The 20,604-nt window shown below is 41.0% G+C and overlaps 2 protein-coding genes across 8 annotated transcripts in view; one reads left to right on the forward strand and one right to left on the reverse strand.

Moving 5' to 3' along the window:
* PDK1 (pyruvate dehydrogenase kinase 1) overlaps positions 1-9,605 on the forward strand; it is a 25,842-nt gene extending 16,237 nt beyond the window's left edge. For all 3 annotated transcript variants that reach the window (XM_053266488.1, XM_053266496.1, XM_053266504.1), the window contains exons 9-11: positions 1,371-1,481; positions 3,655-3,768; positions 3,871-9,605. In XM_053266488.1, the coding sequence (XP_053122463.1) occupies positions 1,371-1,481; positions 3,655-3,768; positions 3,871-4,011 (366 nt within the window). In that variant the 3' untranslated portion in view covers positions 4,012-9,605. The remainder of the gene's footprint in view (positions 1-1,370; positions 1,482-3,654; positions 3,769-3,870) is intronic.
* Positions 9,606-13,077: 3,472 nt separating this feature from the next.
* Positions 13,078-20,604, reverse strand: part of LOC128332145 (neurabin-1-like) — a 160,811-nt gene continuing 153,284 nt past the window's right edge. For all 5 annotated transcript variants that reach the window (XM_053266575.1, XM_053266540.1, XM_053266529.1 and 2 more), the window contains one exon: positions 13,078-14,352. In XM_053266575.1, the coding sequence (XP_053122550.1) occupies positions 14,185-14,352 (168 nt within the window). In that variant the 3' untranslated portion in view covers positions 13,078-14,184. The remainder of the gene's footprint in view (positions 14,353-20,604) is intronic.

The following is a 20,604-nucleotide window of genomic DNA, read 5'->3' on the forward strand; positions in this document are numbered from 1 at the left end:
TTTTTCCTACCAAGTCACCCCCCAGTTGCTCCCAAAAGAGCCCTGCCAAGCTCCAGAGGCGCCCACGGAGCTGCAAACTGGCCCAAAATAGCAGTCTTTCCCCATTTTTCCTCCCCAAATCACACCCAATCTCCCCCAAAAGTGCCCTACCATGCTCAAGAGGTGCCCATGATGCCAAAAATCGCACCCCTCCATTTTTCTAAGTAAAGGAGGCATAAAATGGTCCCTGAACACAAAATGGTGGCCGGCCTGGATGCCCCAACCCATGGATACATGGGTTTATCCTTCTCTCCCCATGCATACTAAGGTTGGGGGTGCTAATTACCTGATTGAGGATACGCAAAATCGCAAGTACTGGATCCACGATTAATGAGGTCCTCTTGTATTATAGAACTTCAGATGATAGAGTCTTATGAAATGCATGATTATTTTTTAACAAATGTATAGCCCAATACAGTAATCCATCGAATTAAAGGTTGGTTTATATATACTTTATATTTATATTTATACTAACCTATATTATATCTTGGTATTAATTTGACAACATTCATTCATTTTCCTTTGATATTACTTGTACATTTAATTGGGTAACTTATTTAGATGCATATAATATAATAAAATATGTAATTATGTGTATAGTTCACTTTTCATTTACCATATTAGTTTTAATACGTACTTCTTAGACACAAGTATAAATGTGTTACAGGTATTTGTGGGGGTTCCATTCTCTGAAATCACAGCGGATAGCGAATACTGACTGGGTCATTGAAGTCTATGTGATCTCAGGGGTTGGGTTCCTGGAGGCCCCAAAATCTTTCAGAAAATGGCAAAGCATGGGCAAAAAATGCAGAGTAAAGTGCCCTGCTGTGCTCCACGGGCCTCTAGCAATGCCCCCCAGAAGCCTGATTTTTAGCCATTATTCCACAATTTTTTGCTGAATTTTTTTTTAAAAAGTTGACCCACAAAATGGCTCCAGTGCTCAAAATGGCAGCTGGAAATGACCTCTGAGGTCATTCTCAGCCACCCACCCAACCCACAGATATGTGGATTCAACCCCCCCGCCCCCCGCATATGCCAAGTTTGGGTGCAGGTTCCCCTACCTCAGATACATGAAACCATGGATTCTGGATCCATGGGTAACAAGGTACCGTTGTATATACCTATTGATTTTCTGGTACTTTTAAACTCAATTATTCTAAAACTTCATTCAAAGTGAAATGTTTCTGGTCCATCATGCAAGAAATTGTGTTTTAAGTGTTTGTGATATAATATAAATTTAAAACAAACAAATGGAGGGGAGTATTTGTATTTAAATACACATAAACTTCTAAATATGCAGAAACTTCATGCATTTTCTTCTTGTATTCTAGATGTGTGACCGTGGTGGTGGTGTTCCTTTGAGGAAAATAGATCGCCTGTTTAACTATATGTATTCAACTGCACCACGTCCCCGTGTTGAGACATCACGAGCAACACCACTAGTCAGTAAACAGTTTTTGCATGATCACTTGTATTGTCAGCTTAGAAATAGTTTAATTTCTCAATTTTTTTTTCAACCAAATTTTTCATGTAAATAGAGCCACTGTTTCCACTAAATCACAGTCATGTCATTAACATGGAGTAGAATGAGTCATGTTCATCTATGTATAAGTTCCCTTCCAGCATTAAAACTGCTCATGTGAGAACATTACTCACATTAACAGTTAATATTCAGGGGTTGGGTGGCTGCTGTAGTGTTGGCAGTATGGCTGAAATAAAATGGGTGTTGTATTAAAATTCCTAGGATCAGTTTTGAGAACATCACAGTTTAGGAAAGGGATTAGAAGAAATGTATTCTATTCTCAAAATGGATACAAATGGAACATTGATTATTATTATTTATTGAATTTCTATATCGCCTAATATAGAAATCTCTAGGTAGTGTACATTTGTAAGTACAATATTTGTTTTCTTTTTTAAAAAAAGCAGCAGTATATTTTTATTTTGGGTAAAATTGATCTGACAATTCTTACCAAAGTTAAGTGGGCAATATCCAGGCCAGTTGATCATGATTAAGCACCATGCTGAGATAGCTCAATCAAAACTAACTAAAATCCTATTAATTTCAGTGATACTTCATGATGAGTAACTTAGTCTGGATGTTGCCCAAAAGTGATGAATCCGTGTTCTTACATTAGGGATTCTTTTTGCTACTATTTCCCGAAAAACATTTTAGCAGCTGAGTCATTTAGAAGCTATACAAAAATAGTACTCTGGATTGTTGTAGCAAAACTTTAATATTTTACTTGAAAGGAAGCGCAGGCAGATTCCTTCCACCACACTTGGCAGACACACCATCAGTAGAGGTGCCAGTTGTCCAGGAAAAACACAAGTAGGCCTGCTCCAGTGCACGACTACCTGAGATCAAGCTGCTGCTTAAAGCTCAGGGGCAGGTTAAACACATTCTGAAACCAGTGGGCAAACTGTGTGCCTGTCCATGCAGGGCCAGTTGTACATGTGTGTACATTCTCATACATACATATGGTATGAACATGCAAACAGTCTTTAAAGCTTTGTAATATGTGATGTAAGTGGCTGCCCTGAGGGTACACAAATGCTACTGTTTTTCTGCTGTAAAGCAGCATTCCAGGAGCAGTTGTATTGGGGAAAGAACAGCTGAGAGAGGACAGTTACAAGTGTCTGCTTAAACTGGGTAGAATACTGTTGGCATGATCAGAAAATATTAAGGGCCTAATCTGGAGTGTTGCCTTTTCATTGAAAAAGCAACGTAGGAAGCTGCCTTCTGTTATGTCAGACCACTGGTCCAACTAGCTCAGTATTGTCTATACTGCCTAGCAGCAGCTCTCCAAGGTTTCAGGCAGGAGTCTTTCCCAGCCCTACCTTGAGACGCCAGAGATTGAACCTGGGGCAGGTGCTCTACCACTGAACTATGGCCCCATTCTTTAAGGGGGATAACTTACAGCAGGTGGTGCTCACATTTAGACATCCATCCAAATGCAAACAAAGTCAAACTCTGATTCGCAAAGGAGACAATGCATGTTTGCTACTGCAAAACTGGCTTTCCACCCCAAGTATAGGTGGCTCTCGTTATTTGCGTGCATTCCATTCTTGCCTATAACTGGGAATATGGAAACTGTGAATAAAGGAACCTCACCCTTATGGGAATCTAAGGGTTAGGTTCCTAACCCCACCCCCACCCAAAAAGTGGGAATGGGGCGAGAAACGAGAGTAGAAGTGAACAGTACCTTTCTTTCCAGGGCTATAGAAATACCCTCCAAATCGACAAGATATTTGGCGAATATTTGCTAAAAATTGTTTTTTTAAACAGCCTCAAAATAGCTCTGTGTTGTAAAATGGCAGCTAGAAGTGACACTGGGAACTGTTTCCGGGTCATTTCCGGCCACTCGACAACTGCAAATAGGCAAATTGTAGCCTATTTTTGTTCTGCACAAAAAGAAACTGGGGCTCAAGACCTATCCACAGATATGTGAAACTGAGTGCCAGGACTGCAGGTAACTAGGGCCATCTGTAACAGCTTCTCATCATGTGTGTCTAGCAGCAACATCCTCTTCTGTAAATCTTGGTTGTATTGTACACGGAATAGTTCTTCATTCCTTTGACGTTTCAATTAACTCAGTCTGCTTTTTGGCTTAGGCTGGATTTGGTTATGGCTTGCCTATATCACGTCTCTATGCTCAGTACTTCCAAGGAGATCTGAAGCTTTATTCTCTGGAGGGTTATGGTACAGATGCTGTTATCTTCATCAAGGTCTGTAGTTCTTCCTGTCTCTTTCTACAAACTTTCCATTGGAAAGACAGCATCTCATTCTAGCAAGCTATATGAACACTTCCTCTCTCTGTCCCTCTGCAGGCTTTATCAACGGAATCTATTGAAAGACTGCCTGTGTATAACAAATCAGCTTGGAGACATTACACAGCAAATCATGAAGCTGATGACTGGTGCGTCCCAAGTAGTGAGCCGAAGGACATGACTACATTCCGCAGCATATAGCCATGTGGGACAGATATGGCAAACTGAAAAATAGCCTTAGTACCAGTGTGTGTCAGGACTGTGTAAACCTGACTTACTCCAGTACAGATTGAGTATTTTATATAGGGGAACATACATAGCCACTAAATGAGAATGTCACATCTTTTTCTAGATACCTGTGCATTGTTTTAAAAAGTCCATATTTCTAATGCATTTCAATCCATTGCTCTTAAGTTGCTTTAGCAGGTGGATCGGGGATACAGTTCTAGGTAGGTTAGATAAAAAGATCAGTGCTTGTTCAAATACTGTACTGTTTTGATTATCAAACTTTCTAATGAAGCATTCATGGAGATTCGTAGTATTTAAACTACCTTATAAATCTCCCTTAGGAAGTGGTTGCACTAGCACAGCACTCTACAATGTGAGAAATAGTAGATAATTATCATCTGTTTTTCTTTTCGAAATATTTCTTGACATCAAGCAATTTGAATTTGTAGTAGTAGATAGCAGCCATAATCCATAAGGTTCTGGTATATATTTTGTGTATGATTCAGTTAAAATTAGAAGCACTGGAATCCTATTAATTTCAGTTGGAGTTAAACATACATACATTAAAATCTTGAAAGCATTTAACTGGGAAATTATAATTATAATTTCAACTCTGTGGTACTGCACAACAATATCAGGATTTTTTTTACATCCAATTTGCTTCTACTCAAAACAGTCAGGTATTTCATATTTAGGCATTTGTTTCTCAGCAGCTACAAATTAGGAATGTGCACAGAACGGATTTTGTGTTTTGTTTCGAGCTTGAAACGAAACAAAATGGTCAAAATATTCTGTCAAAACACAGTTGAACTGGCTGTTTAGACAGAACTCAAAATATTTTGAGTGTTCCAGCCATAGGAAGCAATGGGGGATTCAGAACACCCCGTTGTTTCCCATGGGTAGCTCCTAGGAACACTAAAGTAGGTTGGGTGGTAGGGCATGATAGGTGCCCTGCCACCAATCCTATGGGGGTTTGGGGAAAAGGTTAAAAATGTGTTAATAATTGCCCACTTGCCCAGCTCTTGTGGATTGGGTTGGTAGGTAGCACCCATCATACCCTACCACCCAACCCACCTTGATCCAGCAAAACCAGATAGTTATAGCAGCAATAGCACTGCATATTACACTCTTTACTCAGTGCTGAGAAAATAAAACCACAAAATCAAGCCTTCCTTGATTCCTTCCTCTTCTCCTGATGTATCTTCAAGAGCTCTCTCCGCATCCCAATTCCTTTGAATAAGTTGTGAAATTTCCTCCTTTTGTGTTCCCTCCTCCCTCCTGTCAGCCAGTGGGGGCACAGGTGCCAGTGACAACACTTGATTTGTATAACAAGCCAACCAAGAAGCAAGGAGATTGCAAGCCTATTGGAAGCCAGTGCCAGAAAACCAATCAGCAAGGGGAAAACAGCCTGCTAAAATGGTGCTTGGGATGTTGAAATTTATTTGAAGGGCATTCTGTATTGATCTTGAAACAGCCTGTTTTGAGTCGGAATGTTCTGATGGCTAAAGGTTATGCACATCCCTACTACAAATAATACAAACACATTGGGCACAATCCAACCAAAAATTAAGCATTTCAGATCATTGGTTTCAATTTGAGATAGTTAAATAGGTCTTTAATTCTCATATTGGCATTAGTTTAAAAGAGTTTAACTTTGGTTGAATCATGCCACCATTTTGAAATAAGTCAGCATTGGTAGAGTACTGCCTACCTTTCAGATGGATATACCACTTGCACTAGTTTTGCGAAGTACAACTGGTGAGAAAAACCCATTGTATTGCTTCCTGAACATGTGCATCATCTGCCTGCACAGCTAGCATCGTGTCATGTTTTTGTGGTGGTGATCAGGCACACCAGCTGCTAAATGCTCATCCTAGCTTTTAAGCACAGTTTCTTTTTTACAGCAAACTTTACGAGAGATTGTTAAGTCTGTGTTCGATCATTGTGCATTATACTTTTGCAGTCTAATCATTATAGACTAGTTTTGTTTTACACACCTATAGCATTTCTCTTAATGCATTTGGTTGTACTTACTTTATCTTCATCTTGCTTTAAAGCATTACTAGTGGAAAAAAAGTTGAACATTATCAACATATTGGCCCATGTACAGCACGGTGGCGTGCAGGTTGAAAACACAGCGGTGCAGTTGTGCCAAAAAACTGCAAATGCCATTGTGTGAGCCATTATTTCCAACAGCTGTGAAACTGCATTCATGCAGTTTTGACAGTTGTACAAGAGCGCTCTTGCAGAACTGCTTTGACATTGTGTTTGTATTACAACAGCCTGCCCAATGCTGCATTGCATGTGGGCCATCGGTTCCCTAGTTTCCCTTTAGAGTGCATGTTTCATACCATTCTGGCCTTTTAAATGGAAAATGTATGTCTCGCCACCTTTTTCCATACAAACTTGACCAAAGTTAAAGCAGTAGCATTAAATTAAGTGCATTCCACTGAATTCAATTGAATTCTGTGTCTGGTAATCCCTTATTACTATCATAGTAATTTTTAGTGAATTTGATGCCTAAAGTGCAAGGAAAACTTACAGGGTCAAACTACCTTACGTTGGAGCTGTGTGTGTGGTGTTTTCTGTAATCCCACTCCCCTTCAAAAACCAATGACAGGGCTGCAGATTTGGTTTGGGGTGGCCACAACCTGATCCAAATAGCACCTCCCTTTAGAAATAAAGGGGAAAACTAACATAGTTGTGCATAATTTTCAGAACAGTTGCTCACCCAAAATTTCTGTTCACTGTCAGTTCTGTACTAATGTCAGGTGGACACTGGTATACTTTAATTTGTTGAGCAGACATTCATAAGCTTTCCCTGCTTCATGAACACTGCATATATGGAAATGTATACACAAGCACTTCCTCTTACTGTGACTTGTATAGTCAGCATATGTGATATAATGCCCAAGATGGAGACTATCCATTCAACTTTTTCGTTCCAGGCTTTCTGGGATATTGGTAGCTGATAATTCACTCTATGGTATCTTATACTAATAATAATTTCTTATAGCTTTAATTCCCATCCATGATAACAGTAATTCAGTTGCCCCTACTTGTGGCCCTCTAACATGTGCATGAAGAAATAAAGAATGTAATTTCAGAACTTCATTAGCAAGCTTGCAGCATCCAAGATTGTGCACAGACTCACACACTACTGTGGCAAGTAAGCAAGAGAAAACTGCCAATTCATGGCAAGCATGCATTTGCTATTTCCACCCCTTTCCATGTCTGGTGGATAGAGTCTTCTCCATCCACCTTCAAATGTAGGGTGCAAATGTCAGGCAAATGTTGGATGTTAAGAGGGGACCTGATGTCATCCACCTGACATTGGTGTGTTCTCATTAAATAGAAAGAGATGAAACTACTAGTGAGTACTAGGAGCACACATTCACTGGGGCCGTCCAGGAACGGAAGTACTGGCCCTTCCTCTCGCCTTAAATAGCCACATGGTCACACGGGGTGCAAGCGCCGAGGGGAGCTGTGGTAGTCCACACAGACAGGCTTCAGCACAAGCACAGAATCCATTTCTAATGGATTCATTGAACCAGATCTGGCAGTTTTCTCCGACATACTTGCAATTATGTGTGAATCTACCCTGTGAGTCTAAATATACTTACTCAGGAATAAGGCCCCTTTAAAAGCAATGGCGGTACCAAATGATGTGTGTTAAGTTTTGAGTGATGAGGGGGGAAAAGCAGACCAGCAGTCAACTATACTTTTGGAAAAGATAAATCCTGCCATGAGCTAGTAATTAAGGATTTTGATAAGCTTAGCACTATAAAAAGTTGATACTCAGACCTGCCATTCACAGCTTTGGTTACCTGTCTTTGGAAAAGGGCAGAGGCAGCAACCTCTTGCTTTGAAGGACTGTACTCCTAGCTCCCAATCCAGTAATAGGTAGGTCTCTGCATGGAGCCTGGTAACAGATGCTTCTTTATCTGTTTACCAACAGGATCTGCATCTAGAAGTCTGGTTATTTATTCGCATTGTCTTAGCTGGATTGGGATGACTGACTGGTTCTTTAATTTAAACTACTGAAAATGTAGAGATATCCATAACTAACTGTGGTGATCTCTGTGCTTGATCATAGGTATAATTAGTTGATTTACTGTTAAGTTGGATTCCCATTAATGCAGTATTTCAGAAAATATTAATTTATGAGCCTTTTAAGGATTATTCACTTACTGCTACTACTAGAACAAGGTTAAAAAAATTGCTTGCAGATGAATAAAATGGAAACAAAATAGACTTTTTTTTATCTAGGATTTTAAATCTTGTACTGTGAAAGTTTGGCAGGTAAGAAAATGGCTTGCAATGATTTTTGTAAGAACCAATAAAGCCTAAGCATTTTTTAAAAATCAGGTTTTCAGCCCATTAATTGTGTGGATGTCTACGGCTGTTTCACTCATGATCACTTCACTCTAGAAACCACCAGTATTTTTAGTGTCATACTTTGAATAAATGGGAACTTGCACAAATGCATATTTATAGCATGTAGGTTGTTTTAGGACTTCTAAAACTGTCTTAATGATTAAGGGGGCGTATTTGATTATTGTAATTAAAAAAAACAACTTAGGGAGCCACTCTTGCAATATCTCTAGGCTTCTGAATCTGTAGTAAATACATATCTCACCAAGAGGCTGCAGTTACCAGTTGGGTCTTGTGATTTTATGGTCCAGATTTACGAGCTTTGCTTCCTGCAACATCAGTGGCAGTAACCACATAAAACAGGAGCACAGACCAGGCCTCCTTCAGAGCAGAAGACCATGTGCCATCATCAGTAATAATGGATAATCTGAAGACCCCAACACTTTTCTTCAGAGCAATTTCAAGATTGTTGTTAGATAACTAGGAAGAATGAGATATCTGATGCCTTGTGTATGTTGCTCCTTTGTTTGATACGTCAGACAAATGATCAGCTTTGTTTGATACGTCAGACAAATGATCTCAGAACAGTAGTACAGCTGCTGGTCAGCTCCTGACTTGACTACTGCAATGCACTCTATGTGGGGCTGCCTTTGTATGTAATCCAGAAACTGCAGTTGGGCCAGAATGCGGCAGCCAGGTTAGTCTCTGGGTCATCTTGGAGAAACCATATCACTCCTATCTTCAAAGAGCTACAATGGTTGCCAATAAGTTTCTGGCAAAATACAAGGTCTTGGTTATAACCTATAAAGCCCTAAACAGCTTGAGCGAGGTTTGTCAGCAGGCCCTTGTTGCCACTGGCTCATCTGGCGGCTACTCTGGGACGGGCCTTCTCCGTTGCTGCACCGAGGCTTTGGAATGAGCTCCCTGCTGAAATATGAGGGGGCCCCCGCCCCGGCATCTCTTGCAACTTTTAAAAAGCCAGTCAAGACACATTTGTTCAACCAGGCTTTTAATTAGATACTGTTTTAATAGCTTGATGGTTTTTAATAGTGTTAATGGTGTTTTAAATTTTAAATTGTTATAGTGTTTTAATCTTTTTATTTTGTTTTTATTGTTTTGTTGTAAACTGCCCAGAGACTTGTGTTTTGGTCAGTATAAAATATGTCAAATAAATAAGTAGAGTGGTGGACTAATTCAGTGCAATTGTATACTTAAGATCCGGAATACGATGTTTTAAAAATGGATTTTATTGCAAACAGTAAGCCTGTGCAAGGTTTTGGCTTTGAAGCATCAAAACCAAATTATCTGCACATCACCCGATTCACAGAGCAGCTGGCCACTCCTGGCACTTACCTCTGGAGAGTCTCCAAGGGACCCCATCTGGAACCTGCCCAAGAGGTAGGAGCGAAACCACCATAAAGCAGATGTTCCAGGATACGATGGCAGATAGCATTGAAAGCTGCCGAGAGGTCCAGAACTACCAATGGAGTCACATTCCCCCTGTCAGTTCCTAATTGGAGACCATCCATCAGGCCAACCAAGGCCGTTTCCACCCCATAGCCCACCCGAGAGCTAGTCGAAAATAGGTCTAGATAATCAGTTTCTTCCAAGGCTTTCTGGAGTGGGGAGGCCACCACTCTCTGTTACCTTGCCCAGCCACGTTAGGTTGGAGACAGGCCTGTTAGGCCACATGCTCCAGAGGCCAGACATTCAAATTAAGAGAGCCTTTAAGAGTCAGTGAAGGAGGAATACCCAATTAGTTCTTTTTGTACAGCCTTTGTTCCAGAGAGCTACTCTGCCACAGCTTTAGCTGTTTCTTCAGTCTACTCACCTTCCATTTACCTTTACCTCTGACACTAATTCTTTCTTCTTGGATCCATCCTCTATCATCTTTGTTATCTCTAACACCAGATTCAGGGGAAACATGTCCTCATCAGGACAGATCCGCACGGCAAAAGCACATATAAACCACCAGGGCAGGACCAGATCAAGGTCAGTTCACCAAGAGACCTTCATTATAATCACATGAGCAGAATAGCACTTGGTGATAATCACAGCATACCATATCAGCGGGATCCTGAATATGAGAGCAGACTAGCTTAACCAGCAAGACTTCCATCTGGTAGAGTGAAATCTCAAACTCTCAGTCTTCCAATAGATCAAACAATCAGTTGGGACGTCCTCCAACAAATACACAGCTGCCCAGATACTTATTTTGCTTCCCAGCAGAGGATGCACTCTCAGTGCCATGGCCTCCTTTATGCATTCCCTCCAGTTCTCTCACTAAACAGATACCTCAGAACTTTGAATGGAATAGACACAGGTAATCCTAATCCTCCCCAGTGGTCCTGAGGACCATAGTTCTCAGACATTGTACAACTTGCAACACCACAACACCTCTTCCTTCTTTTTCATGAAGATCTCCATCAAGGTCCAATTGTTCATCCCAACCCCTCCTGTTATGGTTTGCTGCACGGTGACTAATTGTATATACCAGCATAGGCAGAAAACCTTCCTTTGCTGGGTGACATTCAACTCTCCACATTACAAAATTCAGCAGAGAGCTCCTCCTCTTCTTACAAGTAGGCTTGGATAAAGGCTTCAAGTCCAACATGCTGAAAAAAGACAGGCTTCCTTCCTGGCTAGTTTGCTTTCCTCAGTTCCTGCCATAACCTGGAGACCAATCTTTACCTGAAGTATTTTCTATGAGGAGCAACACAGTTGGCTCCGCCCACTATTCATCAGTTTCCTTCTTGGAACCTTCATACGGTACTCAGAGTCCTTCACCTCCCACCATTTCAGTCCTTCCACACTGCCTCCCTTTGACTCATCTCATTCAAACTTGACTTCCTGATCGGCATCACTTCACTAGATCACTTCACTTCTGAGCTCCAGGCATTGTTCATCATGTACAACTTCTGTGTTTCCCCCACCCAAGGATGCTGTATGCAACTTTCATATCAAAGGTTAATTCTACTTTCCACAGATCTCAGGATATTTGCCTAACTTCCTTCTGTCCTCATCCATCTCACCCTAAAGAAAAGCAATGGCACAAACCCAACTTATGCAGTGCCCTCTGCATAATATTAAACGCACACATCCCTTCAGGAAATCCAACTCCTTGTTAGTCCCTTCCCTGTCAACCTTAACCAAAGACCAAAAAGCCTCTGTATCGACCATCGCTAGGTGGATTAAGGCCTGCATCTTCCTAGCCTACAAGCTTCAGCATTTGACTCCACCATCCCATGTTTCAGCCCATTCTATCAGGGCAGCATTTACCTTGGCAGCATTTCCCACCAACGCATCTCTTCATGAAAACTGTTGAGCAGCAATACGCAAGACTCCCTCCATATTCATGAGAAACTGCAAATTGGAATGCCTCAACCCAAGCAGTATTCCACTGTTGAGTCCTTCAGCAAGTGCTTGCTCTCCCCTAGACCTATCCTCCTCCCCCACCCTGGGATGTTAGCTGTAGTATATTCCACAATGGGTGCCCTGCTACACCAGCAGAGAATGGAACATCGGTACTTACTGTGAAGGTTTCTTTTTGCTGGTGTAGTGGAGAGCACCCATGACATCCCAATTGGCGGCTGGGTCTCATGACTTAACATTACTTAGTCTGTTTCCTGCTTTAACCAATTTTTCCTCTTCATATTCCAAGTGGCCTCTTCTACAATTGACTTGTCAACAGAACTGAGTGGGGTTTCTCCTCCATCAGCTCTTAAAGGCTCTCTTAATTTGATTAAGTCCTCTCTCTGGAGCACGTGAGAGGAGAAAGCCCACAATGGGTGCCCTCTTATACCAGCAAGAAGAAACCTTCACGGTAAGTACCCATGTTCCATTCCCAGCACAGCACTGTGGCTTTGAATCCCTTATATGGCAGTTCCCATTGCTATGCAAAGGACTGCTGCACACAGGTAAGCACTGGAAGTGGTTACCCACAGCCAGGGTAATGTGCAGATGATTTGGTTGTGACATTTAAAAGCCAAAACTTTGTATAGGCCCATCAAACAGCACTTGGGGCTCCACCCAAGAATGTTTTGATGGACATGACTGGTCTCCTTAGAATTTCAGCACAAGGTTATCCACATTGTTAGGTGATTCAATCGCCAACACTACAGCATTTGATTTGAAAAACAGAATGCTGGAATAAATACCCTGGCTATTTTACAAGCAGCAACTTCTCCTTGTAGTCATTAGTTGAACTAGGCTTTTTGTAACTGCCAGCTAACAATTCAGCAAGTTTCACCTGTCAAGTCCCCTATGCAAACAGCTCTTCAGTTTTCAGCAACTTAAACCATGGATAAGATTCTCCCCTGGCATTTCAAGGAAGTTGGCCTGAACTTTGTCAATAGCACAATTAGCCTGCATCCAGTAAAGTAGCTGCTTGGTAGGAAGCATTATCCATTTCAAAATTATTCTCCAGATCTTAAACGTAATAGTACTATTATGATATGAATGTATATCTTATTCTGGAAATATTTAAGTATTTCCATAGTCTAATATAGTCTTTCCCCAGAAAATACAGTTTGGCAGTGTAATGTTTCTCTACAAATACATAAAATATCAACCGAGAATTTACATATTATCAAAAAAAGAGCACATCATTCATATATTTGCATTAATTTAATTCACAGGACATGCTAAAAATGCCAAAATCCAGGGTGCTCTTTTCTGAATGAAGTTTATTCAATTTTTCAAAAGTGTCACTCTAATTAATGAAGTATATTTTTCTACAACAGATCACACGGTGTTATCTACTAGCATATGACAACTGTGTTACACTATTCTCGAAATCAAATCGAGCTCATAGAAAGGAAGACATTGTGTAGTCTACAATGTAAACATATACAATGTAGAAACCCAGTACTTCATTGATGCTTTTTCTGGCTATTCCCATCATAGTATCATTTTAAGTCTGGAAGACCAATAGCACTTAAAAATTGGCAAAAATATAATTTTGGTCCTCAAATGTCTTGACTAGGAAAGCAAAATGCATGTGTAACAATCATCTCATCACATAAAACTGTATTACATACAAAAGTGTAAAAAATGATCTATAAATTTTGAAATCCTGCTCCAACATACTAGACAACTTAAATTTAATGTTATCTTATTTTAGAAAATAAAGTAAAAATGTAACTCACAAATTATATTACTACAATAAGTTTTGAATTTAAAATGGACTCTGGAAAATACAGGATTTTAAACACTTCATTAAATCTGAAATATGATTAATTTAATTTTCTATTACTTTTTTTAAACTTAATTTTTCTCTATACAACACTAGTGTCAAACTATCTCTAACAGAACATAATGACCTGATATTGTCTCTATACCAGATAGCACCCAACATCATACTGTAATCTGTGTCCCATCCTATTTTTCATGAACTGTACATACCACTTTCAATAGACACTTCAGGGAGTTAGAATAGCCAAACATACATATATATATATACACACACATTACATAAGACAAGGTTAATTTATTTTCCATTAGTATTAGTAATAATCTAAATATTAAAATCATTTAATGAATCATATAAATGGGGAAAGATAATGGAAATTGGGGGTAAAAAAGCCTGTAATGTAAAAACTATTTCCCCTCTGCCCCATCAATAATTATACAGTAATATACAATCATTACACTTCTTTAAGCTGAAGTAAAGTCTATGATAAAATAAAAAAATGAAGCATTCCACTGGGTCAGTTCCATTTTAGGCCTTGAGACTACACCAGTGTAAGTAGTTGCATATGGCATCAAATCATGTTAGCAGCTTGATTCTACAGTGGCAACCATTCTGCCACTTCTCCGAACTTCCTTCTCTTTCTTTTGAAACCTTTCTTTTTGTTTCTCCAGTTTTTCTTGTGCCTTTTTAATATCTTTAATTTTCTTTTTTATTGTTGATCGGTCATTCTGACTGGATACTCCCAGAGCCTTTAAAAGAAAAAGTATATTATCACTATTATTATTGTTACATTTATATCCCGCTCTTCCTCCAAGGAGCCCAGAGCGGTGTACTACATACTTGAGTTTCTCTTTCACAACAACCCTGTGAAGTAGGTTAGGCTGAGAGAGAAGTGACTGGCCCAGAGTCACCCAGCTAGTTTCATGTTTGACTTGGACCAGAAAGATTTGGGTTCAAATCCTTGCTTGGCCATGAAGGTCATTGGATATCTTGGGCTAGTCATCCCTCGCCCACCCAACCTCATAGTACCGGTTCAAGGATAAAATGTAATAGCTTCACATACAGCACCGTAAGTTTCTTGAAGGAAAGGCAGGTTACAAATATGACTGACAGATACACACGTGGACAAATGTGTTGGTACCCCTCCACGAAAAAAGAAGAACCCACAATTGTCTCTGAAATAACTTGAAACTGACAAAAGTAATTGACACCCATCGTTGTTTATTCTGCATTTAACAAAAATCAGATTTTGCTTTAGAGTTTTGATGCAACAGAATATTTCAAATAATAACACAAATGAAAATGGCTTGGACAAAAATGATGGGACCCTTAACCTAATATTTTGTTTCACAACCTTTAGAGGCAATCACTGCAAACAAGCGATTCCTGTAGCTCTCAATGAGACTTCTGCACCTCTCTACAGGTAGTTTGGCCCTGAGCAAACTGCTTCAACTGTGTCAGGTTTGAAGGGTGCCTTCTCCAGACTGCAGGTTTCCGTTCTTTCCATAGATCTTCAATTGGATTCAAATCAGGATTCATAGAAGGCCACTTCAGAATAGTCCAATGTTTTCTTCTTAGCCATTCTTGGGTGCTTTTAGCTGTGTGTTTGGGGTCATTGTCCTGTTGGAGGATCCATGACCTGCGACTGAGACAGAGCTTTCTGACACTGGGCAGTATGTTTCGCTCCAGAATGTCTTGATAGTCTTGAGATTTCATTGTTCCCTGCACAGACTCAAGGCACCCCGTGCCAGACGCAGCAAAGCAGCCCCAAAACATAACTGAGCCTCCTCCATGTTTCACAAGTAGGTATGGTGTTCTTTTCTTTGAAAGCTTCATTTTATCGTCTGTGGACATAGAGCTGATATGACTTGCCAAAAAGCTCCAGTTTTGTCTCATCTGTCCAAAAGACATTCTCCCAGAAGCATTGTGGCTCGTCAATATGCATTTTAGCAAATTCCAGTCTGGCTTTTTAACGTTTTTCTTTCAGCAGTGGAGTCCTCCTGGGTCTTCTTCCATTGAGCCTACTGTCACTCAAAAAGCGACAGAGGGTGCGATCAGACACTGATGGACCTTGACCTTGGAGTTCAGCTTGTATCTCTTTGGAAGTTGTGCTCTACCATTCTCACTATCCTTCTGCCCATTCTGGGGTCGATTTTCCTCTAGCGGCTGCATCCAGGGAGGTTGGCTACAGTCCCATGGACCATGAACTTCTTAATCATATTTGCAACTGTTGTCACAGGAACATCAAACTGCTTGGAGATGGTCTTATAGCCTTTGCTTTAACATGCTTTTCTATAATTTTCTTTCTGATCTCCTCAGACAATTCTCTCCTTTGCTTTCTTTGGTCCATGTTCATTGTTGGACACACAATGATAACAAACAGCAGAGAGACTGCTTTTCTCCATTTCAAGAGGCTGAATGACTGATTGCACGATTGGAGACATGTGTGAGACTAATGAAAGAAAACAGCTAATTTGAAAAATCACTCTAATCCAATTATTTATGATCTTTTACTAACAAATGTGTCCAGGCCCCTTTAGAATATCTTTGTAGAATAAGCAATACTTTACCTCGTTTCACACTTGCTTTGCTTTACTCGATGACATATCAAAGGCATGCAGGTATACATGGGACAATCGCTTTTCAGGAGGCATAAAACACTTTTTCAATGAGCTATAAGGGTACCAACACATTTGTCCACGTGTATAAATACATGTCCTACCATAATAGCAAAAAATCTAGCAATAAATTGTTAGCAAAACGCAGTATAGTTTTTCATCAGCAGATGGCAACATCTGATAAGACTGGAAACCATTTTGGTGATTCTTCAACTTGCTTACATTCCACACTTTAAACATTTAATTTATAAGAGACATTTAGAATTCTCACACTTGTTTCACTCAGATAAAATACTTAAAATAAATCTGTGTTATGTAACAGAAAAATCTAGTGTATGAGAATCAAAAGTAACCCCCAAAGTTACTTTTGATTTCCTACATTAGATTTTCTCCACATAATACTTAATGTAACAGAATGCAATGCTAATTCTCAGGTGCACACTTTTGTCCTAGCCAGAGAGAGCATGTAGAATATAACGCCAAGCAAGGACTCCTACAACATTAAAGATAGCCTTGAAGAAAAATTAGACAAGCCTGTTTTTTGAATGAATCTTATATGCAGGAAATGTAAAACAAACCCCAAATTAATACTTTTTTTTAGCGGGGGAGGGAGGAATTAGAAGATATTATGTTTGGATGATAGTTCACAACTCTTCCACAAAGGCTCATACCTTTGTGGAAAAACAGGTTGCTTACCTGTAACAGGAGATCTGGTAACATTAATAAAAGTGGGTTCTGTGCCTGCGCAGAACACTTCGGGTAGAAATCGTTAGCTCCTCATGGTGCCAATCAACCGCCTCTGCATGTGCTTCGTGCCTGCTCATATCGGAGGTTTGGCACCTCAGCTCAGTTTCTTTTTGGCCGCTCCAATGCAGCTGTTTGCTGTACCTTTTGTAGATAGACTATATGTTTGCAGTAGCTGTTTCAGGGACAGATGAGAGAGTTTTATGAATGTTACCGGATCACTACCAGATCACCTGTTACAGGTAAGCTATCTATTTCTCTAGGTCGTGATCTGGTAACATCCATAAAAGTGATCCATAAAAGTGAGCTTCACTACTCCTGGAGATGGGAGCAACCAGTTAATTCAAAACTCGCTTGAGTACACCTCTCCCAAAATTTGCTGCCACTGTAGAGCGGAGGTCCACCACACAGTGTTTCACAAACGTCTCTTCTGATGCCCACATTGCAGCCATGCAAATGTCCTTGAATTTTATTCTTGACAGAGGCACCTTTTAATGTGGTGATTCTTTTATTTAGCAGGGGGAGAGTAACTGGCCCTATCCACCCCCAGCACAGTACCTCCAGTGACTGTTGCTGGTTTCTATCTTATGTTTCTTTTTCGTTTGTGAGCCCTTTGGGGACATGGATCCATCTTATTTATTTATTATTTCTCTGTGTAATTCCCTGAGACATTTTTGGAAGGGTGGTATAGAAATTGAATGAATGAATGAATGAATGAATGCACTGCTGAGGATGCATACGCCCTTATAGAGTGAGCCTTTACAGCTTTAAGGAGGATCTACCTTTTGCACCTTGGATGCCAGGTAGATCATCTCCACCAGCCAATGAGAAAGTCTCTGTCTAGAGACAGGACGTCCCCCATCCTTTCACTTATAAGTGACCAATAGTTGTCTTGTGTTCCTTATTATGGACATTTGTTGCAAATAAAATAGAAGAGCCCATCGTACATCCAGGCTGTGCATCGCCCATTCCAGAGGTGTTTCTGGGTTTTGGAAAAAGGTGGGTAACAATATTCTGGTTCATGTGGAAGTCTGAAAAAACTTTAGGTCTGAACTCTGGATCTAACTGCATCACAACCTTATCATTATGGATTTTAGTGTATGGTTCATCTATGCATAAAGAGGTGAGCTCACTCACCCTTTTTGTCATTGTACTGGCTATCAGAAATACTGTCTTTAATGTTACCATTTTAAGCTTTGCTGTTGCCATCAGTTCAAATGGTTTTTCTGTCAAGGCAGACAAGACCAAGGAAAGACTCCACCTATCCATCGGTCTGTGTACTGGCAGGTACAGATTAGTTACCCCTTTTAGAAACCTTTTACTGTCAGGATGACTGAACACAGGTCCTTCCATCACACACCCCGTGGAAGGAGGAAGTGGCCGCCAAATGCACCCTCAGTTAGGTGTGTGCTAAGCCTCCCAACTTCAGTGTCGTAAGATAACGCAAGATGTCTTGTATGGAAGCATCCCTGGCTTTAAAGCCCTTGGCCTTTGCATGCACTTTGGAACGTTTCCATTTTGCATTATAGTTTTCCCTTTTAGACACTTTTTTGTCATTCAGCAGAATGTTGTCTAATAGTTTATCCTCCATGCCATGAGCCTTAATGTTTGAAGGTTTGGGTGCAACAGGCAGCCCTACTCTTGAGTTAGCAGATCCATTGTTTGCTTTAGCCGTACATGTTCCCCCCTGACAATTTGATTACTTGCTGAAACCACGGTTGCCTTGGCCATCATGGAGTTATTAGTATGTACCGAGTACTGTCCTGTAATATTTTCGCTACCACCCAGTTGAGCAGTGGATACGGGGGCGGGGGACAAATAGAATAAATTGCATGTCCACAGGTACTGGAACACATCGCCCTTCGATTGCTCTCTCAGCCCCGCTCTTGAGCAATACTGACTGCATTTCACATTCTCTTCCATTGCAAATAGTTCTGTGGGCTTTCCCCAAGACTTGAATAGTCCTTTTAGACAAGCTGCATCTAACTCCCATTCATGTTGATGAAGGAGCACCTGAGACTCGTTCAAGGTATCCACTAGGGTATTGTTTACCCTTCTTACATGTATAGCAACCAGATTAATCTTCTGTGGAATGCACCAGTTCCATATCTGTTGCCTTAAATTACAGAGGAAGTGGGATACTCCCCCCCCCCGTTTTTTCACATATACTATTGCAGTTGTATTGTCCATCTGCAGTTGAACTGTCTTTCCGAGCAGATGTCCCTGAAATGACTTTATTGCCCGGAAAACTGCAAGCAACTCCAGGAAGTTTATTTATAGAGCTTTTGAGTTGGGGTCCAGCGCTCTTGTGCCTCCAGTCCAGACATATGAGTTCCCCAACCTATGAAAGAGGCTTCTGTTGTTACTGATACTTCTGGTACTGGGATTTTGAATGGAGTGCCTGCCAGAAGATTTTCAGAGCTGGTCTTGTGGTAGCAAGCATGACTTGTCTCCATAGCTAAGCAGGGTCTGCCCTGGTTGCATATGAATGGGAGACTTGATGTGTGAGCACTGCAAGATATTCCCCTCAGGGGATGAAGCCTCTCTGAGAAGAGCAGAAGGTTTCAAGTTCCCTCCCTGGCTTGTCCAAGATAGGGCTGAGAGAGATTCCTGCCTGCAACCTTGAGGAAGCTGCTGCCAGTCTGTGAAGACAATACTGAGCTAGATAGACCAATGGTCTGACTCAGAATATGGCAGTTTCCTATGTTCCTATGTCCACCATACTAGCGATATTAGCACCATGTCCGGTAGGTGTAGTAGGTGGTTTTGGCTGTCCACATTTGGCCAGAAAGCTGACTGATACCATTGCTAAAATGTCTGACTCCTCAGTCTCGCATAACAGACTGTGACGGTACATGAGGCCATTAGGCCCAACACCTGGACTGTGTGTGCCCGCTGTACTGGATGCAACTGCAATGTCTGCACCAATTTCCTTATTTTCTGGAATCGTTCCTCTGGCAAGTATGCTCTCTGTCGATCCATGTCCAGTACCACACCTATGTATGTATGGTAATCTCTTGGAGGGTGTCAAATGAGACTTTCCCCTCAATTTATTTGGATGCCCAATGTTTTCAGAAGTGTTGTCATGCAGATCAGTTATGATCTGTGGACATAATTCATCTTTTGTTCTTGCTGTTATCAGCCAATTGTCGAGAAAAGGACACATCGAGACCTTGGCTCAAGAAACCTCGAAACACTGATACTGAAGGGGTGTTCTCCCCCAATTCCAACATCGAAAGGATATCCTGGGCTGTTTCAGGATCCAAGACAGCCTTGGTGTCATCATCAATACTACAGGCGATTGGCACTCCCACCTCAACATCGATGCAGAGTCCATCACAGTCCTTGAGGTTGATGGGAATTGCCACCATGTAGGTGCTGGTGACAGAGACACTGCTCAACATCGAGGCATAGAGTCCGACAAAACAGGAGTCCTTCCCCGTTCAGGCATCAATTTTGATGGTGAGGGGTTCGTCAGGCATTGTAAGGGCAACAGATTTGCCAGACACTGTAAACCAGACGGAGAAGGAGTCATAGTGCTGGGCGGCGACAGACAACTCTCTTTCCAATGACTCTTCTCCCTATGTTTCTTAGAGGGTGGAGAGCCCGACTTATCCTCTCGCCTCAGTTTCTTTTCCT

Source organism: Hemicordylus capensis, chromosome 1, assembly GCF_027244095.1.
Source record: "Hemicordylus capensis ecotype Gifberg chromosome 1, rHemCap1.1.pri, whole genome shotgun sequence".
Lineage (NCBI taxonomy): Eukaryota > Metazoa > Chordata > Lepidosauria > Squamata > Cordylidae > Hemicordylus > Hemicordylus capensis.